General features: G+C 36.1%; 1 protein-coding gene across 2 annotated transcripts in view; it reads left to right on the forward strand.

Moving 5' to 3' along the window:
- HDAC9 (histone deacetylase 9) overlaps nucleotides 1-21977 on the forward strand; it is a 927644-nt gene that overhangs the window by 884169 nt on the left and 21498 nt on the right. For both annotated transcript variants that reach the window (XM_011973893.1, XM_011973894.1), the window contains exon 24: nucleotides 6269-6353. In XM_011973893.1, coding sequence (XP_011829283.1) covers nucleotides 6269-6353 — 85 coding nt within the window. The remainder of the gene's footprint in view (nucleotides 1-6268; nucleotides 6354-21977) is intronic.

Here is a 21977-nt window from a genome sequence, read left to right on the forward strand (position 1 = left end):
CATCACATCTTAAATGTTCATAAAATTTGGGTTTACTCTAGAAATATAACATATTAACTTTCCAAACTAATTTATTACAATTCATCACGTTAAGACAATGAAGAAGAAATGTAACTATTTCAGTAAATATTTTAAAAGCAGCTGATAAACTACCCAATCATAAAGAACAATTTTTACAAACAGAAATAAAAAATATTTATCAATTTGATGAAGGATAGCTACAAAATAAATACATCAGGTTTAAAGGTGAAATATAGAAATTATTCTTTTAAATCAAAAACAAGACAAAAATACTCTTACTGCTTCATTTCAACATTGTTCAGGGAATCCTAGACAGTGCAATATAGTAAGAAGAAGAAAAAAGGTATCAGTATTGGAGAAAAATAAATAAATCTTTCACTATTTACAGATGATTTGTAATTGAGTATGAAGAAAATATATTAAAATATGTTCATTTAAATTATGAATTAATATGTAAATTTAACAAGGTGAATAGTTAATTAAAAATCAATGAAAATTGAAAACTCAATTAAAAAGTTTAGTAAAAATTAATTATATATCTATATAACTGTCATAACTATAGAAAATAAGTTTAAGAATACACTGGTTTTATGTAACCAGTTATCATTAAGGGAAACTGGGTGAGGAGTACATAGGAATTCTGTACAATATTTAGAACTTTCTGTAAATATAAAATTACTTCAAAAACCTTTTTTAATAATGAGTTTATTTCACACATACATTTTTGTATCCCCACCATTTCCATGTCTGACCACTACTATACTATGTCCTATCATAACATTCCATACATATTTAAAACCAAGCAAAGGGTGGCGTTTCATCTTTAAAAACTGAACAGACATTTTGGACAACACATTCTTGGCAATGGAACCTGGACAATATTTATCAGACATGGTAGGTAAAGTTCTCACTCTGCATTACAAAAAGGACAGGTAGATATCAAATGATACAGAAATGAAAGAAGACAGAAATTTTCTAACAAGCTGTTTAAACTATTAAGGAGACTTCTTGCTCCACTGCCAGAGATCTTGAGTAGCCATCTGGTCAGTCATTAGGAAGCAGTTCTTCACATAATTGATGAACTTGGTTTCCAATTTGGGAAGAGAACCACCTTTTCTCGTACTTGCTTGCATTTTTGCTTTAATGTTTTCCACAGAACTGGGTCCTTTTAGTGTTTTGGGAGGTTTGTTGTTGTTGTTGTTGTTGTTGTTTCTAGTTTTTGAAGGATTCTGGACCTTTTCATCTTGATGTTGATGGTTTGAGTCTTTTTCAGTCTGGTTTGATTTTTGTGCATTTTTGGCTGGAGTATCTTGTATAGATTTCTTCACTGGGCTTTTTCTTCAGCTTCCTTACCCTCATCATCATCATGTTCGTCGTCATCATCATCATCTTCATCAGCAGCAAGTTTTTACTTTTTTTCTATGGAACGTCACTACCACCTGTAGAGACAGATTGCTTTCCAGATATACTTAAGAGCTTCACATCCTCCTCCACTTCATCTTCTGACTGTGCATCTTCCTTCACAGCTACTATGTGCTGCCCACTGATATGCACTGGCCCTGAACTACACTTCAACCATAAGACCACAGGTGGTGATATTTCAAAGCCCACGAGGGAAGCTGTTGGCTGTACAGACATTTTCAAAGTTGCCAGTGTTACTTTTATTTGGACTGCCTTTAAATTTCATTGCTTCTGCTTCAACAATGTTGAACTGACCATTCTTAAAGAAAACTGGTATTCATTTTCATCATGATCCTCATTAAGTGATAATCTTTGTCAGCTTTAGTTCACAATTGAAAAGATAATTCTGAGGCCTCAGGGGGCTCATGTCCATGTCCATTGAATCTTCCATGGTTTTGTGTCACCCACTTAGGTGGGAGAGAAGACGAATGGAGATATATGACTCCTCCTCCAGTGAACAAACACACAGGACAGAATCACACCAGGATTGAAAAAGTTTAATTAAATTATAAATATACATATTTTATATATAGTGTAAATATATACACGTACATAATTTACAAAAGCATTAAACAAACCACATACCTAGAATAAATCTATCTGAAAATATGACCCTATTCACAAAATTGTAAAATATTTTTAGAGAAATTAACAAACATCTAAATAAATTATTGAATATACTACGTACATGGATTTGAGGTCTAGGTATTGGGATGATCCCAGTTCTCCTCAAATTGGGTTGAAGATTAATTTCAATGCCTTTCAAAATTTCATTCCATTTTACTGTCATTCTATTGCTTTTTCTTCCTGCTCAGTTGGAAGAGACCTTTTCTGCTGTAATTATTGGCACGGCCATTCTGCCTCTGCTTGCCTTGGGTCTTTGTTTCTTTTGCATTTTCCTGCTTTTCTGATCTGTAGAAATATCTGCCTACATGTCAGGAAACCTTGCCAATGCATAGGAGAAAATAATTGTCTGGAAATTATGCAAGGGCAGTTCACCTTAGAAAACAAAATGAATTATCACTGCTGTTCTGATTCTTCATCTTAAAACCATATCCTGATTACAGCAGGTGACCAAGAGGAAGAACCCATTTTATTTTGTCTTATTAGCTATGGCGAGCAGAATAAAGGCCACCTCTTCATGTTTTTTTTTTTCAGTTAATTATTTCTCCATTTATTCAACATTTTAAAAATGTCTGTCATATACAGTCTCCATATTTGACTTTAAATGACTCACAACAAAGTAGAGAATGGGAAAAAAATGACTTTCTACCACATAAGGTATTTAGTAAATTAGAGTATTTGTGGGGAAAAGGGCCATAGGAGGGGAAGAAATTTGCTCTAGTAGAGAATTTGAGGACCAGGCAATATTTGTGGTGGTCCTTGAATGCTCGTTAAGGTCTTACCAATTGAAAGAAGAATGAAGAAAATAGAATTCAGAGGGAGCAGAATAGATAAAGGTACAGAAATATTAAAATACTTGGCATATTTGGGAAACATCAACACATAACAAAAACACTAACAAGACTATTTAATAGATCCCTTGCTTGATTGATGTATACATCCATCCTCACACACCTGTTATGTTTGCAAAGGCTCTGTTTAGCTGCCTTTATGTTCTGTTCTGAGTCATGCAAATAAAAAAAATCAGTGAGTTGTTTTTCATATCTCATCAGTACAGCGTAAATCTTAAAACTCTTACTCAACAGCTTCTCCAAGAATATCCCTCGCCTCTTTCTATAGATGAATCTTAGGCAACTAAAATGATTTTTGACGATCTAAATGATCTGATTCTAAAGAACCAGGAAATTACTTATAAGATGATAATGGCCACAATTTTATGGTGTTTTAAAATAGCTACAGTACTTAGAATGTATATGATATATGCAACTTAACAAACATCTGAATCTTGTCAATACATTATCATAACTTTCTGAAAATGATGTAGAAAAATAAACTTTCCTGTCACTGAGCCTGAAAATCTGTGTAAAGAATTGGTATGAGTAATGCTTGTGATTAAGCTTTAGATATGATTAAGCTGGATGAGAGTTTTAAGCGTCAAGAGGTTGTGTTAAAATTATCTAGTGTATCTTATAACTCCATGATGATTACTATTACTTAACAGAATTGCTCAACAGAGATGGCATGATGGTTGTGTACTATTTCCTACATTTGCATCTGCTTTATCTTTCTGTAACTTTTGCATGCAAAAGCTGTCTTGTTTGTATAAATTACTTCTTTAATTATCTTTTAATAACTTCTAGTAATACTGATTAACCTCAATCGCCACTCTTTTTGCTGTATCTAATCACCTAAATTAAATACATAACAAAACTTTACCACATATTCTTATTTTCTGCTCCAAACGTATAAAAAATGAATATTTATTTAATATTATTTTATTAGTTATTAAATTATGAATAATGACCAGCACTCATTAATATTTATTAAGTGGATGAGTCAATCAGATGTTGTTAGTGCTTACAATTGTGAGTGATTAAATAAATAACTCTCTAGAAAAGACAACCCAATTCTGTGGTCCCACCATAAAAGATTTTAATTTTATAAAAACAGACTCTAAATGCCACTTGCCTTCTTGCCAACGGAGAGAATATTATCCATTGCATAGCTACTAGAGAAAAAATAAAGAACCTACATTGAGAACTTTCTGAATTCAGCTCTGTCTATATGTGTACACTCAAAATTAAACAAATTGGGGCAATTTACTGAAGGTTAAATCCTCTAAATGACATTCAACTAAAACATGCAGGGAAATGGTTTGGGAGGTTTAAATGATGAATTTAATTGCCTTAATTCTCCCAATTGCTTTTCAAAGTAGACACAACCCTTTTGCATCTAACTGAAGATTCTAAATTGGGGGTTTAGGGGTGTTTGTATTTTACTCTCAATACCCTGAATCACATATGCGTTCTATATAACCTGAGTCTTTAAAATAGCCCAGACCTCAGTGTTCAAGAGACCAGAAGTTAGATGTTTTACATTATGATCTGCCTAGAGCTTTCTTTCCAGGATCCAGCACCTTTCAATTTGTCAGCATTTTTACCCCAAAGTCACAGGGAAGCTTTCTGAAGAGCTAAATATGCTGACATCGCCTTGTGCTTTTGTTCTTAAATATTGGAACATAGAGTGTCATTTCACGATATTTTATTAGTAAAATCTACCTAGTTTCTATTAAAAATTATTTTCTCTAAGCTCCAAGAAAGGAGCAAAAATTATTTATAAGCAAAGTAGCTCTCTGAACCTTGTCTAATACATAAGAGTTTTCCAAGTAAGCTACAGTTGATGACTCAGTAGTTCCTCTGAGTTAAGAGAGTGTTACTGGACTAACATATCCTTGAAGATACAATTTGAAATACCAGATTTTAAAAAATGATTTTAACGAGTTTTAAGAGTTTATTTCAGAACCTTGTACTGCCACTGAGCGGTGGTGGTGATGTGTTTTTTTTTTTTTTCCTCTCACCAAACTGTATTGCAAATAAACCTTTTGATGTTTAAAAGTTTTTCTTTGGCAGCTAAGAAAAACACTCTGGAAAGTTATAGTTAGTGAATTTGCCCATGTATAAATATCCCTGAGCTAGTCTGTTATCCTATGGCATCTGGAATAAAGGTGCTATTGTTTGAGATTTCACGATTGAAAAATAGAATAATCAATTCACAGAGACCCTGAGGGGAAGATTCACTCACATATGCGGTGGAAACTTGTAATCCTTGTGTTTTTTTAGATTTTCCTACAGATGAAGAGACATAGATGAGTTCATGCTTTGATGCATCTAGTGACATCGCTTCCCATTCATGCCATATTATAGTTTGATCACCAGTTCTTATTTGAGATGATTAACCTTAACATTTCTAGGAAAACTACTTTTTTGTTAATCCTTTTGTTACTATTACTTTATTTGCTTTTTGGGTCACAATAGCTGGACAACTATTTTATTTGCAAGGGCCCTAGCCATGCGCTTTCTGCTGCAACATGCCAAGCTAATCAGCACGGCATTCTGAGGGATGCATTAGCAGACTTAGGTCTGACAAATAGGCTCTATAAATTATTTAAAGCTTCTCTTCATTTCTTGCAAAGCAATGTTTGCTGAGCTTCTCCATGAAAAATTAGTGTAATTCCAGAAGATCGTGATAGATTTGCAAGGTAGGAATTTGGCCTGTGCTACGCACAGACATCTGCATAGTTATGAATAAAGTAGAAGTTAAATGAAACTGTACAGTTATTTTACATTTGGTTATTTGAACCCTTTCTCTACTACTTTATTCAATGGCCTTTGAATAAAAGCAGTTGGTCTCATGGCTTTCTATCGTGAAGTGTTCAAATGTGTACAAGGTGGTTAGATGTAAAAACACTGTGAAAGTATGGATAATAGACTGCCTACTTTCTGTCTATTGCAACTTCCCTGAGGTTTTGTTTGCAGGGCCCAGCTGCGTATACAGACATGATGGAATTTGGTTTTTCAGGAACCTACAAAAATTACACAAATAACTCAGATTTTTAATGAATAATACACAGACATGCACCTGCTTCAGGGACTTCATAGATTAGTCTTGTGACCAATGGAAAAGCCCCTTGGAATTCAATTACATGGATGCAAAACAGAAAATAAAACTGGCTACACTTTTAGAACTAATATCAGCAAAATGTTAACTAGTTCTCGGAGCAAGCTTTTCCTGAGGATTAGGTTGTTTCAATTTGCTTTGCTTCTGTGAGACTTACTATAAAGTCGTAATATTCTGCTCATATTATTATCTACTATTCTTGCAGCTGGAGCCGCTTGCAGAAGATATTCTCCACCAAAGCCCGAATATGAATGCTGTTATTTCTTTACAGAAGATCATTGAAATTCAAAGTATGTCTTTAAAGTTTTTTTAAAAATTCTAATCAGGTAAAACTAACTAGAATTATATTGAGAATTATAGTACAAAGCAACATTTATTTAGAGTTATAATTTGCACACATGTTCTTACGTATGTATCTTACTGTGTTGCTCTTAATGCAGCAATCTTATCTTACACTGATGACAAAACGTGGAGACTCTAGATTTAGAATCCTGTTTTTCTCATGCATTTCAGGCATTTGGATTTTTTACCATTATGATCACTAAGCATTTACCCAGAATCATGAAATAAATGCAGAAATTGTGATTTTGTAATCCAATCTTAATGAAGGGTAGTTACCTCCTAATGATGTTGGAATTCAGCAATCATTTACTGATTTATGTGTGTTAAGAGAGGAAAAAAATTAATGAGAAAGCCTCTGTGTGGGAAAATCCAACTTAACAAAGCAGGGTTAAGTCATAGGCTTTTTTTATTATCCAATTCCCTTCACACCCATACATACACGTAAGTGCCCATGAGTGCACACACATGCTGAAATCAAGCACAAACTAACATGAAGATTAGCACGAAGAGATAAACCAAAGGGCAATATTAGGTGTCAAGGAGAATTAGGAAAATCCTTAGGTTTGCTACTATCCTGTAGAAGCATTTATTAAGTGCCACTTAAGAAGCCACTTGCCAGCTATGTTTTTGGGTCATTGCCTTTGCTTGTTCAGTAGCAATTTGGAGATATGTGTTGACTGGAGTTAAATTACCCATTTATCTGATATTGTGAATATTTACACATCAGGCCATACAGGAACTAAAAATAATTCTCCACTTAATCTCACTTATGCTGGGACTGAGGACCATATGTACCCCATAAACATTTATTGACTACATGTCATAATTGAAATAAACTATAAATTTCAAAGACTTTTAGGGATAGAAAAATAAACATTCAAATGCTGGGGTGCACTATTCACGTGTCTGATATAAGCCTAAAGTACAGGAACTGACAGAGACAAAGAAGGAAAGGCTGGAGGTGATTTCATAAGCTGGAGAAGAAAATCCTGTCATTGTCCTGTCTCTGTCTTCTGTCTGCTGGGGCTAGATAAAGAGGGTCTATTGTATGTCATTCTAGATTTCAAAGCAAAGAATCTTGAAGTGATCTTTGACAGCATTCTCCTATTCATCCACGTGCAATCCAATGTATGCTTTCAGATCATTAATAGAATGAAAATATCTCAGTCTTTATGCATATTATTCATCTTTTTCTGAGCATTGTTTAGCCATTACATACACAGAGTGTTAAAATTGATTGTTCCTATGTATATTCTGAGTATATCACTTCAATAGGCATTTCTGAACTCTTATTACATGTTGATCAATTACCAAGGCACAGAGGTTATGAAGAGGAAGAAGACATAGTTTCCGCATCAGGGAGCTAACAGTCCAATGAGTGAAAGACAACCAAGTAAATAATTCCACTACAGTATTCACAGAGTACACAAGTCATGGAGAAGGGGTGGTCTGTTTCTTCAGTCCCTTTCAACTGGGGGTGAGAGGGACTGGAAAGTAAGGAAGGTTGCTTGACAGTGATATAGCCTGAGTTTGGTTCTTCAGAGCTGAACAGCATGTTGGATGACTGAAGAAAGAGTGAAAATGCTTTGAAAAGAACAACAGAAGTGAAGGACTCTATTTCCATTTAGGTATAAAAAGTCATAGTTGCTATACATCTTTAGAAACTCTACTGTTGCCTTTTATATTGGATCTCATTTCCTAGTAATGACTTTCCACTGCATAGTTTTTTCCTTTCACCACTGATGTTTTCAAGTGACCTCTGCAGTCTGCTCTAGCCAAGCAAACCTGTTTGACTCTTGAAAAAGACTCAAGCTATTATCAAAACTTGCTATAGGAGTATCCTGCCGCTAAGGATTGTCAATTCCACTTTTCTGTCTCAAACTGCATTTGACACCACCCAACACTGACCACTTGTCTGTGAAGTCCATTTCCTTCTAAACTCTTAATGAGTACTCCACCCAGCTTGGAGCATTATTGCTGATCCAATAATGCCATAATTTCTTGAGACCAATATATGGTGGTTCAGTAGTATGTTTATTTTCAATGTTTTCTCTTAAAAATATCAAATATTTAAATGTCTGTTAGCTCTGGTTCCTAAATTAGAGGATAATCATCAGGAGGACAGCAATCATATCTTTTTGTCTCTGGATGTCCCTCCAGGAAGGGTTGACAGCAGGTGTGAAGTGCATGGGAGCCTGGCCATTAAAAGTAGGCAGATTTGAGTAGGTAGGACTTGAATAACTCTTTGAGACCACAAACAACAAAGGCCATAAGCAACCAGAGCTGCTCCTTCTGAGTCAAGGATATATGGTGTGGTGGACACTGATTTTGGTATACCCAGAAACAATGCACTCTTCACATCTACTCAAAAGGAGTCTGGTTTTCTTAATGAATTTGCCACCAGATATCAGGCATCTCAGGGGAAGTTCAACTTAGCTCCAACTCCAGGGGAGCTGTTTTCAGTCTAAGTCAGTCAACCCACTTACAGTGATTGGTTAAGTATGTGACTCAATTCAGGCCAATGAAAATCAGGACCAGCTTTATGGGCATTTAGCCTGCATGGTCACATAGGTCCCACACATAGAAGGGCCCCATGCTTACTTAGTGTAAGGCTCTTGCGGTTGCTGCCTAAAATTCTTACTGTGTTTTAAAGAAGCAGCCCATATTTTCATTTTGTACCAGGCCCTATAAATTCTGTAGCCAGTCCTGATGTGGTATATTTATTTTCAATGTTTCTCTTAAAAATATCAAATATTTAAATGTCTGTTAGCTCTGGTTCCTAAATTAGAGGATAATCATCACGAGGACAGGAATTATATCTTTTTGTCTCTGGATGTCCCTCCAGGAAAGGTTGACAGCAGGTGTGACGTGCATGGGAGCCTGGCCATTAAAAGGCAGATTTGAGTAGGTAGGACTTGAGTAGGTAGAAAGTCAAGGTGATGGTGATGTCAAAAAATGTTTACCAAGAAGGAATGATAGTAGCATCACCACAAGGACAACGTAAATGTCAGTTGAGAGGGCTCTGAATAGTGGGTTGGGGTTTGTAAAACGAAAGAAAACACAAGATCGGAAAACGATCTCTCACCATTTGAGAAGTGGAGTGAAAATCGTTAGTGAGAAAGTGGTTCAGCACTGTGGCTTTGACCACTGTGTGGTGCATTTTTATGTGGTTATAATTGCGTGTCTTTGGGGCCACTCTTCTATACTAAAGGAACAGAAAGAGCCCTCTAATGTCCACAGAGCAATAAAATAGAGTGAGTATTTCAGAGTCTCAAACTTCACAATGGCTTGGGAAATTAAAATTGTGGGCTCCCTGATTAGTAAACAGTGCTGAATTTCCTTACAAGATATGAAATTGCACTCTTGCTTCTCCCTGTTTTATAACCCATGCTTCCATTTCACCTGCTCCTTTGGGACTCCAGGACCCTAATTGTGTTCCTCATTTCCCCTTTGGCAGAGAAAGTGGTAGGGACAGGTTACTTAATCTGTGAGACCCAGTTCAAAATGACACTGTGTGAACTCTTCCTTGTTAAAAAAATTAATAATTCCTAGTGGGTAGCAGCAAAGCACTGAACCAAGCATGGGGTCTTTCTGAGAGTGGGGCGCTTCGCAACTGCACAGGTTACCCATTATGAAGCTGCCCCTGAAGGTAGTCTTTGTTCAACAGGAGCACTTCCTCTTCACATACGTCTCTGAGTGTCACACAAGTGCCCCCTTTCAACTTTGGGGGGTGTTCAGATTTCAGCCCACCTCCTAGCCCAGGTTCTGAAGGGTTCTTTTGTGCTGCAGTTTAGAACGACAGTATCAGAGAACTATGTTACTGTTGAGAAGCAGCCCTGTAGCATGTGGGAAACATTCAGGCAAGTTTCTAGATAGCCCTTATCCCAAGGCACATGGCAAGGTGCTGACAGGTCTCCTGTGAATTTCTTTTTGAGAACTGAGCCCCCCAGCTGAGAGTATGCAGGTGCTGGAGACTGTGATTAGCATTGGCTTCTTGCCTGGCCACATGTATGTGAATATTTTCCAACAGGATCATTTATGTTGTTCTGTCTTTGTTTATGTTGCTCATCTAGCTGAAGAGAAAAGGCCTTACAAGGCCACAGCAGGGCAATGATTTCTCCTGACAGGTGAAGACCCTTCCTGACAGGAGAGGGTCTGGTTCCATCTTAACATGATAGATGGCATACAAGGGTCAATTATCTTTGAGATGACAAAATGGAAAAGAAGTTTCATGTTATTCCTTAAGAAATTAAAAATAGAACTACCATATGATTCAGCCATCTCACTTTCTGAAGACTTATCAGAAAGAATTTAAATTAGAATCTCAAAGGGATGTCAGCAGTCTCAGTACATTGCGGCACTATTCACCATAGCCAAGAGATGGGAGCAACCTAGGTGTCCATCAGGGGATGAGTGGGTAAAGAAAATGTTGTATAGACGTAAAATAGAATATTATTCAGACCTACAGAAGGATATTCTGCAATACGTGGCAACTTAGCACAATATCTTTTGATGGCAGATATTATTTCTGCTGTGTTCCTGTTAGTTTTTCATTGCCATATCTTTTGCACAGTCTCTGGTATGTATTAGGTGCCCTGCAAATGTGTGTTGAATGAATGAATGAGCTAGTCTGTCAATGTTTGCCACATTCTTCTTCTAAGCCTGGATTGATTTTTGTAACTAACCTCACATATTTATACTCTTTGGCACACTCATGCAGAAGAATGAGGGATTAAGAAGACCAAGCAAAATACATGAGAGCTCATTTCTTCTCCTACCTTCATGACCCTCAAGGATGAGTCATTTCTAAGTTAGGAAGAACATGAATTATTTTTGTGAGTTGCCATTTCCATGGGTAAGCTTGGGGTGACAGTTGTCAGAGCTGGATCTAGCACTTGGCTAACTGGCTGTAATAATCAACAAGTGATGCCAGTAACGAGTCAGCCCGGAGTGAGATAAAGAATTCTCATATGGATGTTTCCTTTCCTGAAACCCACCCTAGTGATTTACAGCATCCACGCACCATTGAATTCTTTCACTTTTTTACATGGCATGGTGGGCACCAGGGTTCTGAAACACCACTCTTTATACCAGTGCTGGCCCATTATAACTTTTTCACAGATTTGGGAGGGGAGGAACCATGAAGTGAGTTTTCCATAAAAGTAAATTTATTTAGCTTCAAAGACTGTCACTTTAAGTTCTAAAAACATGTAATGAATGATGTTGATATTAATCTGTGAAACCCCAAAATATGAAGACCACAAGTATAAAGCCATAGTTTCCTTTTACTTATTTATATTTCTTAGTGAGAAGAGTATTCCTTTTAAGTGTCAACTAATTTTATGGAGTTCTTGAATGATAATAATGATAATCATAGCATCTTTTTTTTGTGGATCAAGGAAACATATACGTGCACAAGGATTTGAGGATTCTTTCACAATTTTGCTACAACCCTGCAGTGGTTTGCTTCTGACAAGTTGAAAAACACCAATGTAGGAGATTTTAAAATGATATGAATTTCATTGTAATCCTCTCCTCCACTCAATAACCATGTGACAATGAGCAAGCCATTTGTTTGAGGAATTTCACCAGGAATGACATGACACATCACTAGAATTGCTTTTCTAAGTTGGTGCCACTGTGGCAACAAAGTGGCAAATAGGCAGAAGAATCCTAAAAGAACAGTAGGAATTTTCTGCCTGTAGCGCCACTTTCAGTTTTCCCCACTCTAGGGGTTATCCCTTATTTAGTGAATTGAGGTCTTTTTAGAATTTCTTGTTATGCCAACCAAGGCAAAATGGTGGCACAGGCAAGAATGAGGAATGGACAGTACCTGCAATTTCACCATATGCTTTGTCAAATGCGTTTTACATAAATAGAGGAGTAATTTCCATGTTTCTTGTATATAAAATTTGTGAGTATAACAAATCCTCTATTGTTTTAAATACACACACACACACACACACACACACACACACACACACACAGTATTATTTAAGGCAATGAGAAGTGACTTTATAGCCCTCAGAACTTATCCAACTTTTGAGGACAATTTGAAAAGGGACATGATTTCCTTTGTTGCAGGGGAATGTTACAAGTAACTATGTAATTGACTAAAGCATAATCAGTTATCTGTATGGTTCCATAGCAGCAATGCACAGAGCACACTCTCACATTCTAGAGCAATAAGAATGAAATCAGATTTTCCCTGGGAGATGAGAGACAAGTATACTTGACACCTACTCCTTGTCAGAACTGTGCTTGACTTATGTTTTGTATGTGTGTTTTTGAGTGAATGACGTCTTCCTTCTCCTCCTCTTCCCCTATGTTACTGTTATTCTTTACTCTTATTCTTCCTCCTCTTCCTATTATTATTACTAATATTATTATTATATCTGTAGTTCTGGGAACTAGTCTTAGAAGTAACAACTGATACTAGAAAAGAACAAAGGAATGCTAATTTTGTTGATTTTACTTTTTACTATATTTCCAATGGGAGAGAACTCATTGGTAAAATGAAATACTAAATAAACACTGTCGATGTATTGGAATGGATAATCAAAATATGTGGTACCTAGTTTTCTTGACGATTCAGAGAACTGGACATGAATTGAAGGAAAAGGCTATAAAAGTAAAATAAGACTGTATTTTATGTCATGTTACCGTAAAGATAACAACCATTGTCTTTTTTATCTGAAATACCATCCTCTCCCATCATTATAATATCCTCCAGCTGCCCTACTCCAAGGAGAAGGGGCATTCACATCAGATAATCCAGGAGAAAATCCAAATTGTTTCTAAACTGAAAGGAATTTGTATACATCTCTTTTTGGGGGAGAAGTTATCCAATGTTTTGACCTCATGGGGCTATATACACAACTAAAAGGGTTGTTTCTCCAGATTGCAACATGTGCTGCATAAATTATCTCACAGACTTTACTAGCTTCTTGACTCCACATCAAAAGTCAAACTCAAACTCAGTTTTTCTTCTTTCTTTTTGTCCTCATCTATTTCATTTTTATTTTCTGCCTTGTGTGTGTGTCTCTTCTCGTGTCTCTTCCATTTTTCATCCTATTGAGATCCAGGGGAGAAGGACAAGAAGATATTCCCAATATGAAAGGAGCTTTTAGCTCATAGCCATTTGAGGTTTTATTTCAAGCAGGGAAGAAGCATGATAAAGGCTGCAAATCAGAAGATCACTGTGCTTGCTCTGAAGACAGGAGATTACCAGGGCTTATTGTCAGATGTGAGCAGTTTAATTCAGAAGTATAATTGGTATAATATGGTAATTAACTGACAGGGAGAGGATTAATAATTTCTGGGTTTTCTGGCTTGGAAAACTAAGAAGATGGTGGTGCTCAGCTCCCAGATAGGAAATTGTGAAGAAAGAAAAGGTTTGAAAGGAAATGAAAAATATTAAACTTAAGAAAAAGGCACTTCGCTGATCGAAAGTCTTAATGGTTTGGGGAGAAGGCAGTATCCTCGGAATATACATTGTCACTGCATTGAAGTTACAGAGGACCATTGGATGAAATTATTTACACAATACAAACCCTGTAAGATGTTAGCAAATAATAAAATAATGTAATAATATTGAGTGCTTACAGTGTGTGAGGTACTATTAAAAATTAATTCATTTAATCTTCTCTAGAACCCTGTAGTTACTATTTTCATTCCCATTTTATAGCGAAGTAAACTGAGGCACATCGCGATTCATTGTATTCCCCAAGGTTACACAGCTAATGAGTGGGCAAAAGCAAGATCATAAACCAAGCAGTCTAGATCCAGTCTTCCCTCTTAGCCTCTAAGTTACACTATGTCACAAATAAGTTGATTCCTTTTGCAATTTTTGTGTAGAGTTTTTCCCATTTCTTCCCAAAGTGACATATTTAAACAAAATTTAATTTGAGTTAAAATTTGGAATGTGGGACGTTCTGGCTAACTGAGATTTACCCACAGTCAGTTCTGGAAGCTCGGTGCCAAATTACAAGGAGTCATGGAGCTGTGCGTCCACTTTGGAGCCCCTTATAAACTTGTAAAATACATCTAATCAGAAAAAAATGCAAGGATTGGCAGAATTTCAAATCCCTGCCCTGTTGAGTTTAAAGCCCTGACTGTTGTCAGGTGTGAGCTGCTATTTGTCATATATTCTTTGGCTTTAGACAGAGGCCTTGACGTTAGAGTCCTGGGCCAGGCAGACCTTCATTGAAGAAAAGCAGCGTTCGGCATTTTCCCGCTATTAACCCTGCCAACCCTCGCTTGTATCACAGCCAGGTCAGACTTGTACACATGGCTTTGTGAAAGTTGATTTTGAACTTCTAATTAACCATTCTCTTCAAATGTTGAAAGTCTGGTTGTTGTGTTGATGGTGCCCTAATACTAGAATGTATCAGAATAAAAAAGAAAATCTGCCATCTGCTATGAGACACAATTTTGGGGGGTATTTTTTATTCCAACTGTATCTGCAATTTTTTTTCACTCACACATCTACCAAGGGAAAACTAATTAAACCAAGAAAATAAAATAAAACTATGCATGCTTCTAGGACTGAAAACTCTTTGTGGATTGTGAAAGAGTAGGAATACTTTGTAATCATATACTCAGGTGTTAGCACCCAGATCAATCTCACACACACACATCATACCATGATACCATTCTCTGAGAACAGGACATACTAGAAGAAAGTCAGGTTTAAGGGAAGATTGTTTCCTAAGTATTTACATATATTATTTCTAGTCCTCACATGATTCTGCAATGCACAGTTCTTCCCTCATTTTGTTCATGAATAACTTGAGACTTACTAAGTTTAGGTAGCTTGTTTAAGTTCTTTCTACTGGTAAGCAGTATAACTAAGATTCTAATCCTGGTCTCACCATGATGTCAAAGCCCACTTTCTTTCTACTAAAGCATCTATATGACCTTCCTGTTCCCACTCCGTTTGAAAAATGAGAACAGTGTTCTACCAGATTTCCTCTTCCCAAGTATAACAGGATAGACAGTATAACAGGCCTCTCCTAAGGTGTAATAGAGTCTGCATACATTAAAACAATCCATTGTAGTACATTAGTGGGCTTGCTAGAATGTCAGCAAATAGGAAAGGGAAAAAAACATAAGATGAAATTTAATAAGAAGCAGTAAGTAACACAAAAAAGGGGAATATCTCTGAAGCAAATAATGGCATCAGTGCTATAATGCACAAGAAAGCTTGAGATCTGCATCAAAGGGATATGAGTTTGATAGATACTAAAGAGTTTTGATCTTTGTCCACTCCTGGGTTCTGGAAGAAGTCAATAAAATTCCTTCCTGGAGGAATGTATTTCTAATTTAGAACCTCAGTATGTGCAGAGATCAAGCCCAACAAAATATGAATTCAAATACATAAATATATACATATTTTAAAAAATGAATAAAATCCAATGCACAATAGCACAAGGCACTAGGGAGAGTCAGCAGAAATGAGATATATCAGAATAATAAGCCTTATTTGTGGAGTTAAGATGGAGGAGGATTACTTTCAAATACTGATAATAGATAAAGAATATTCATTTATTTTCACTTCTTCATGGAAACCCACTAAAACAATAATAAAGTTTTCTTTTTTTCTAAAGACATAAACTCTATGGATAAAGAATGAGAAAGGATACCATCTGTTACTGTCTTAGCAGAACTAAAAAGGTGAATCCTAAAGCAACACTGGCAAGCCTATCTCTGATGGGATGGATACATCAGGCTATTATACCCATATGTCATAGAATTGTTGACTTGCACACCTAAGGTACTGTTTTATTGTCTAGTTTTTAATTCCTCATTTCTCCTCATTCATTGCCCTTTCCTGTCTTCACTTCTTTTTCCATTCAGCATTAAAATTATAACATTCATTTGCCCTTCTACCTTTCAATCTACCTTACCAACAGTCTTGTCCTTCAACTTTACCGATGTAAGAAAATCTCAATGCTGGATATACACGACAAACAACTTTCCCTGATGCTGGTCTTCCAGAGATTTCTCCAGTGCAGGTCTTCAAGAGACTGTCATGATGTATAGCGGTTTGACCTCTTATAAACTTATAATTACCAAACGTAAATGGGCCTATTACCATTCTACTGCTTTCTTCTCTTGACCCAACTTACCTTCTTTCAGTTCTTTTAGTGTGCTGTTTTTCCACCTTCCTCAAGACCTTCATATATTTTCCTGATATTCCTCTCTTTGACTACTTAACTCTTATACATACTTCATATCTCAGCTTAATTGTCCCTTGATCAGATATACACCTTCTGATTATCAGTTAAGATCAGATTTTTTTTTATTTCATAGAACACAGTACCTTCATTTCAGTAGCTTATTTCACTGTGAGACGTGTACTCATATAGCATGATCATTTGATTAATAGCAACCTGTAAGATCTATGAAAGTATCCATATCCTATATTTCCAAAATCAGAATGCATGGTAGGTAATAAAAGCAAAAAGTAAGAGTGTATTACTCCATTCTCACACTGCTTTAAACAACTGCCCAACACTGGGCAAAAGAAAAGCAATTTAATTGACTGAGAGTTCCACAGGGCGGGGAAGGCCTCAGGAAACTTATAATTATGATGGAAGGGAAAGAGACATATCTTACATGGTGGCAGGTAAGAGACAGCAAATGTGTGAAGGAGGAACTGTCAGATACATAAAACCATCAGATCTCCTGAGAACTCACTGACTCATGAGAACAGCATGGGGGACACCATCCCCATGATCCATTCACCTCCTACCAGTTCTCTCCTTCAACACGTGGGGATTATGAGGATTACAATTCAAGATGAGATTTGGGTGGGGACACAAAGCCTAACCATATCACTGAGTGATAGAAACAATCTTTTGAATGCAATTTGGTTTCCCATGTAGGGAAATTGGGATAAAATTGACTGGTCATCCTGACAGTAATAGTATATAGCCCTCATAAAAGTTATACTTCTTTGGTGGGTTAACAAATTAGCTTTGCAGGTTATTCATAAATAGCTTCTGATTAATGCACTCACATCTCTGTATCCAAGAGACTGACTCTTCCCCAGAATATGAGTATTCATTTCATCTAATACCCCTTAATCTGCCTTCAGGCTTGCTAAGAAAACTGGAATAGCCATGTTTGTCTATGTACAGGGAGATAATTCACTATTCACGTTGGCACTATTACTTCCAGGACATGGCATAGTTTATTACTCAATAAAAGTTAATTTTCAAAAAAAGATTGGTTTCTAACGCAACATTCAATGCATTTTAGTAATATGTGTCTCAGGGTTTGAATATATCAAACCATTGACAGAGAGGACGCTTGAGATGTATGAAAGGAACAATTCCTACCAGGTTTTTCTTACATCTGTTACATGTTGGGAGATTATCTTGGTTTGGCTTCTACCAGAAACAGATCCTGATACACAAGGAGTCATGTACAAGTAATTTATTTGCAGGTGCAGGCATAGGGAGAAAAGGAAGAGGAATAGTGAAGAGTGACAAGGAAAGAAATGAAGTGTCATTTGTTCAACTATCCTTGTAGGTATCTAGAGTTTAATTCCTCTGGGGAAATGCTGAGAGCTGATGTAAAACACGTAGCTCAGAGTTACTTCATGTGAGCTGCGAGGGAGCAGAGAAATTTATGCTCCAACTCCAAACAGTTATTGCCTGAATACTGCTCCTGGGGGACAATATTACCTGATATTTCTGGCCAATCATAGAGCAAAAATGCTCCAGGGGCACTGAAAGCTGTCCTGAAAAGACATGTTGGTTCTGGCGAATGGAAATGAGGTAGTGTGCACTGAACTAGTAAGGGGTGGGACATGTGGATGAGGCCCTGACAGTGGCTGCTGCAGTGACAGTTCTTTCTTGTCTGCCATGGACAGTCTTGGTTTATGTCTGTTGTCTCAACATCTCATGCAGATACCGTTTGTTTCAGATTTTTCATTTTGAATGAAGTATTATTATCTATAGTTTTATTAAGTGAGTAAGGATGAATGGGTTACACGTGTACTTTGCTTTAGCTTCTATCATGGTTTCATCTGGTTGTGTAAGAAATGCATGGAAAGTAAATATGATTTTTACTTTGAACACATGTTTAAATCTATATGAAATACAATCGATAACCCATCTCTCCTTTCCAGGTCCTTCTCTGATTTAACTAGCGCTTCCCTTTTAAGAAAAGCGTGCAGGGTCCTCATGGATACCAGTTGTAAATGATATCTAAATTTCTGGTCTGGGAGGTAAAGGAAGAAATACTCAACATTGCTACCACTTGGCACACCAGTCATGGGTGCTGTAGTCAGTGCTATAGCTTGTGACATGCATGAAGCTACCAAGCTGTTAGAAGATAGAGTTAGGGGCCTGGTGCCGGTGGCTCATGCCTGTAATCCTAGCACTTTGTGAGGCCGTGGCAGGCAGATCATGAGGTCAGGAGTTCGAGACCAGCCTGCCAACATGGTGAAACCCTGTTTCTACTTTAAAAAGTACAAAAATTAGCTGGGCGTGGTGGTGCGCACCTGTAATCCCAGCTACTCATGAGGCTGAGGCAGGAGAATCGCTTGAACCCAGGAGGCAGAGGTTGCAGTGAGGGGAGATTGTACCACCACGCTCCAGCCTGGGCGACAGAGCTAGACTCTGACTCAACAAACAAACAAACAAAAAAGAAGATAGAGTTAGGGGAAAATTCAAGAAATCAGCAGTTAGGTGTGAATAAGATATGTTCAGGAAATAGGACCAGCCTTCCATACAGCATTTACACTCTCAATACTTTTGCTACAGAGATTTTGTCAATTATTATACATTACAACTTCACTGTGTATTTATTTGTTTTATGTTTTGTTACATATTTTAATTTCGCTATCAACATTATTGGCTGAAATGAGCTCACAAACAAGTATGAATGTGAATTTTAAAAATGAGTGCTCTACTTCTATTTCCCAAGCGAGTTGATAATGAATATGTAACTTGAACAAAATGTTTGTCAATATTCATTATTCATCAAAGGGACAGAGTAAAATCACAGACGAACACCGAAGACACAATGCTGTTAAAGAAGCAGCAGTTTCTACCTTAAAATTTAGTTATTATTGACCAAAGCAAAACAAAAATAAAAACTAAAACCAAAAGGAACAATTTGAGAAGTGCAGTTCAGAAGGTACATTTATGTAATGCTCTATGAAACATTACTTTTTATTTAGGTAAAATGACTATGATTTAAAATTTTGTAAATCAATTTTCAGTTTCTAGTATTACTTTTAAAAGTTCAGGAGTGAGGTAATAATTGTTCTTTCTTGACTCCATTAGCATAATTTCTTGCAAATGATACAGTGTCCTTAATTGCTTCAAACAGAAAAATCACTAATTAATAATAATTCTTCTATATATTACATTCAATTTATAGAATCAAAGTAAAGCTTTTGTAAATAAAGTTGCCCAAAAAAGAAAGCAGGGAATTATTGTGAAAGTTATTTATTATAAATTTTGGTAAAAGTGTAATACTGATAATAAAATCATTTGGTTTTGCATTGATATACAAATTTAAATTTTGGTGGAATATAACATCTTACAGAGCAAGAATGTACTTAGCATTACTTATGGAGTACACAATTTTTATAAATAATTTGATAAGATTTAATTATAAAGTTAATAACATTTAATAACATTTAATAGGAAAGGGATCACAAGGCAAATCAATAAACAGAAACTGACTCAGAACGTTAAAAATGTACTTCCAATGTGAAGAGGAAAGTGTAAGCATAATGAAGAGATAAATTAAAAATATAAAAACCATGCAAATTGAAATTTTAGAGACAAAACATGCAACATTTGATATTTTTAAAAGCCCGCAATTTGGATGGCTTAATGGCAGATTATGCAGTACAGAAGAAGAAAATGAGTGAAGTTGAAGACATAGCAGCATCTAAATTTCGTAAAATTTTGAAGAGTCAAAAACAAAGAAAACTTTCTGACGTTTAACTTGTTTGTGTTACATAAAATGTTTGCCAAAGTGGAGTATGCTGAAAGGAGATAAAAGACAGCAACCATGAAACATTTGGAATAAAATAGTTACTCATTTCAGTATTTTAAAAATTAAATGTGAAAATATTCTGCTTTTAGCAGAAATTGTTCTGAGGTTACCAGATAGCACCATAGTTGTAGAGACTATTTCTCAGTGAAAATTATTGCAGTCTCTTGAGAAGGATAAATTAAAGATGCCAAAAATTTCAAACTTATTAACCATACAATTAAGGTTTCAAGATTATAGGAAATTCAATCAAAAAGCCTAAAATATTTAGACCCCATTGAAACAAAAAATATATTTTTCATAAAAATGTCAGTATATTGTATCAGTGTGCGATATAGCTACAAAACTGATTAACATATGTGATATTCAGCAGGAATAATAATTCTGCTTATGTTATTTTCTAAGGTTCAGATAATCAATATAAAGAAGAAGTTGGTAGCCATGCTTTGACAAACATGAATTATGCAATTTTTATTTTTTTAAATGAATTTTAGTTGTAAAAATAAATTTTGAACAGGACTATCTTATAGGCCAACTAATACAAATAATTTCTTGGCCAACAAATATTTCCAAAACATATAATTTTTATTTTTAGCCCCATTTAGCCTCAGAATAGCCCCAATTTAGATGAAAAATTACCTGGTCACTCAATTTATGCACCAATTTTCAATGTGTCTTAATTTTTGCATTTAAACAATGTTTTGGATCATGCCAAAGTTCTCTGTTTATCTAAAAAGTGTATCTTAAAAACGTATTAACAAGTTTTAGAAAATTCATAGACTTAGGCTCTTTGTAAGCCCCAGGTGTTAATAATCTCTGCGGTTGAAGGAGATAGCAAGAGGTTAAGGTTAGCAGCAGCTTCTTTCCCTATGAGAACCTGGTGTATAAAGATGAAAGGCAACATCATTCAAATGGAAAGAAGGTTAAAAAAAGCAAATTTGAGAAGGAGTGGCAGCTCTAAGACTCCAAAATGATGATGGAAAGGGGGATTTCTGGGGTCAGGAAGTTTTCAAAGTAGCAAGGGGCTTTGAATTGAGAAAACTTTTGGTAGATAGGTGACTTGTGTAACACAGATTTTCATGAGTCAGCGACTGCCTATTGTTCCAAATTGTCCATTTCCAAGAACAATCTGGTTTATACTGAAGTCCGTTTACAGAGTACCTGCAGGATGCCCTCTCCTGGGCCTTGTGTGACCCAGTGAAACCCCATCTATGGCCTTCACCTCAAAGTCTTGACTGTCTACATTCCATTCTCTACTTTTTATCTTTATTGTAGATTCATTATTTGTGCTACTTTTGCCAGATAAAACAAAAATACATGATGGTGAAGGCTGGATAGTCCTTAAAAAGTGCTGAAAAGTGGTAAGATTTATATAGTGGGAAAAATGAGTAAGGATAGAGGATATGACTGAAGAGGGAGTGTGCATGCCCAATTTTAATGGAAAACTCTCCTCTTTTGCCAGTTGCGTAGCCATAGGAGAGCAACCCAGTTGTGGCTGGTTACTAATATTTGACTGCACGAATAACAGCTCCTGAAAAACCAAGCAGTCA

This window comes from Mandrillus leucophaeus, unplaced genomic scaffold (assembly GCF_000951045.1).
Source record: "Mandrillus leucophaeus isolate KB7577 unplaced genomic scaffold, Mleu.le_1.0 Scaffold140, whole genome shotgun sequence".
In the NCBI taxonomy this organism is placed as follows: Eukaryota; Metazoa; Chordata; class Mammalia; order Primates; family Cercopithecidae; genus Mandrillus; species Mandrillus leucophaeus.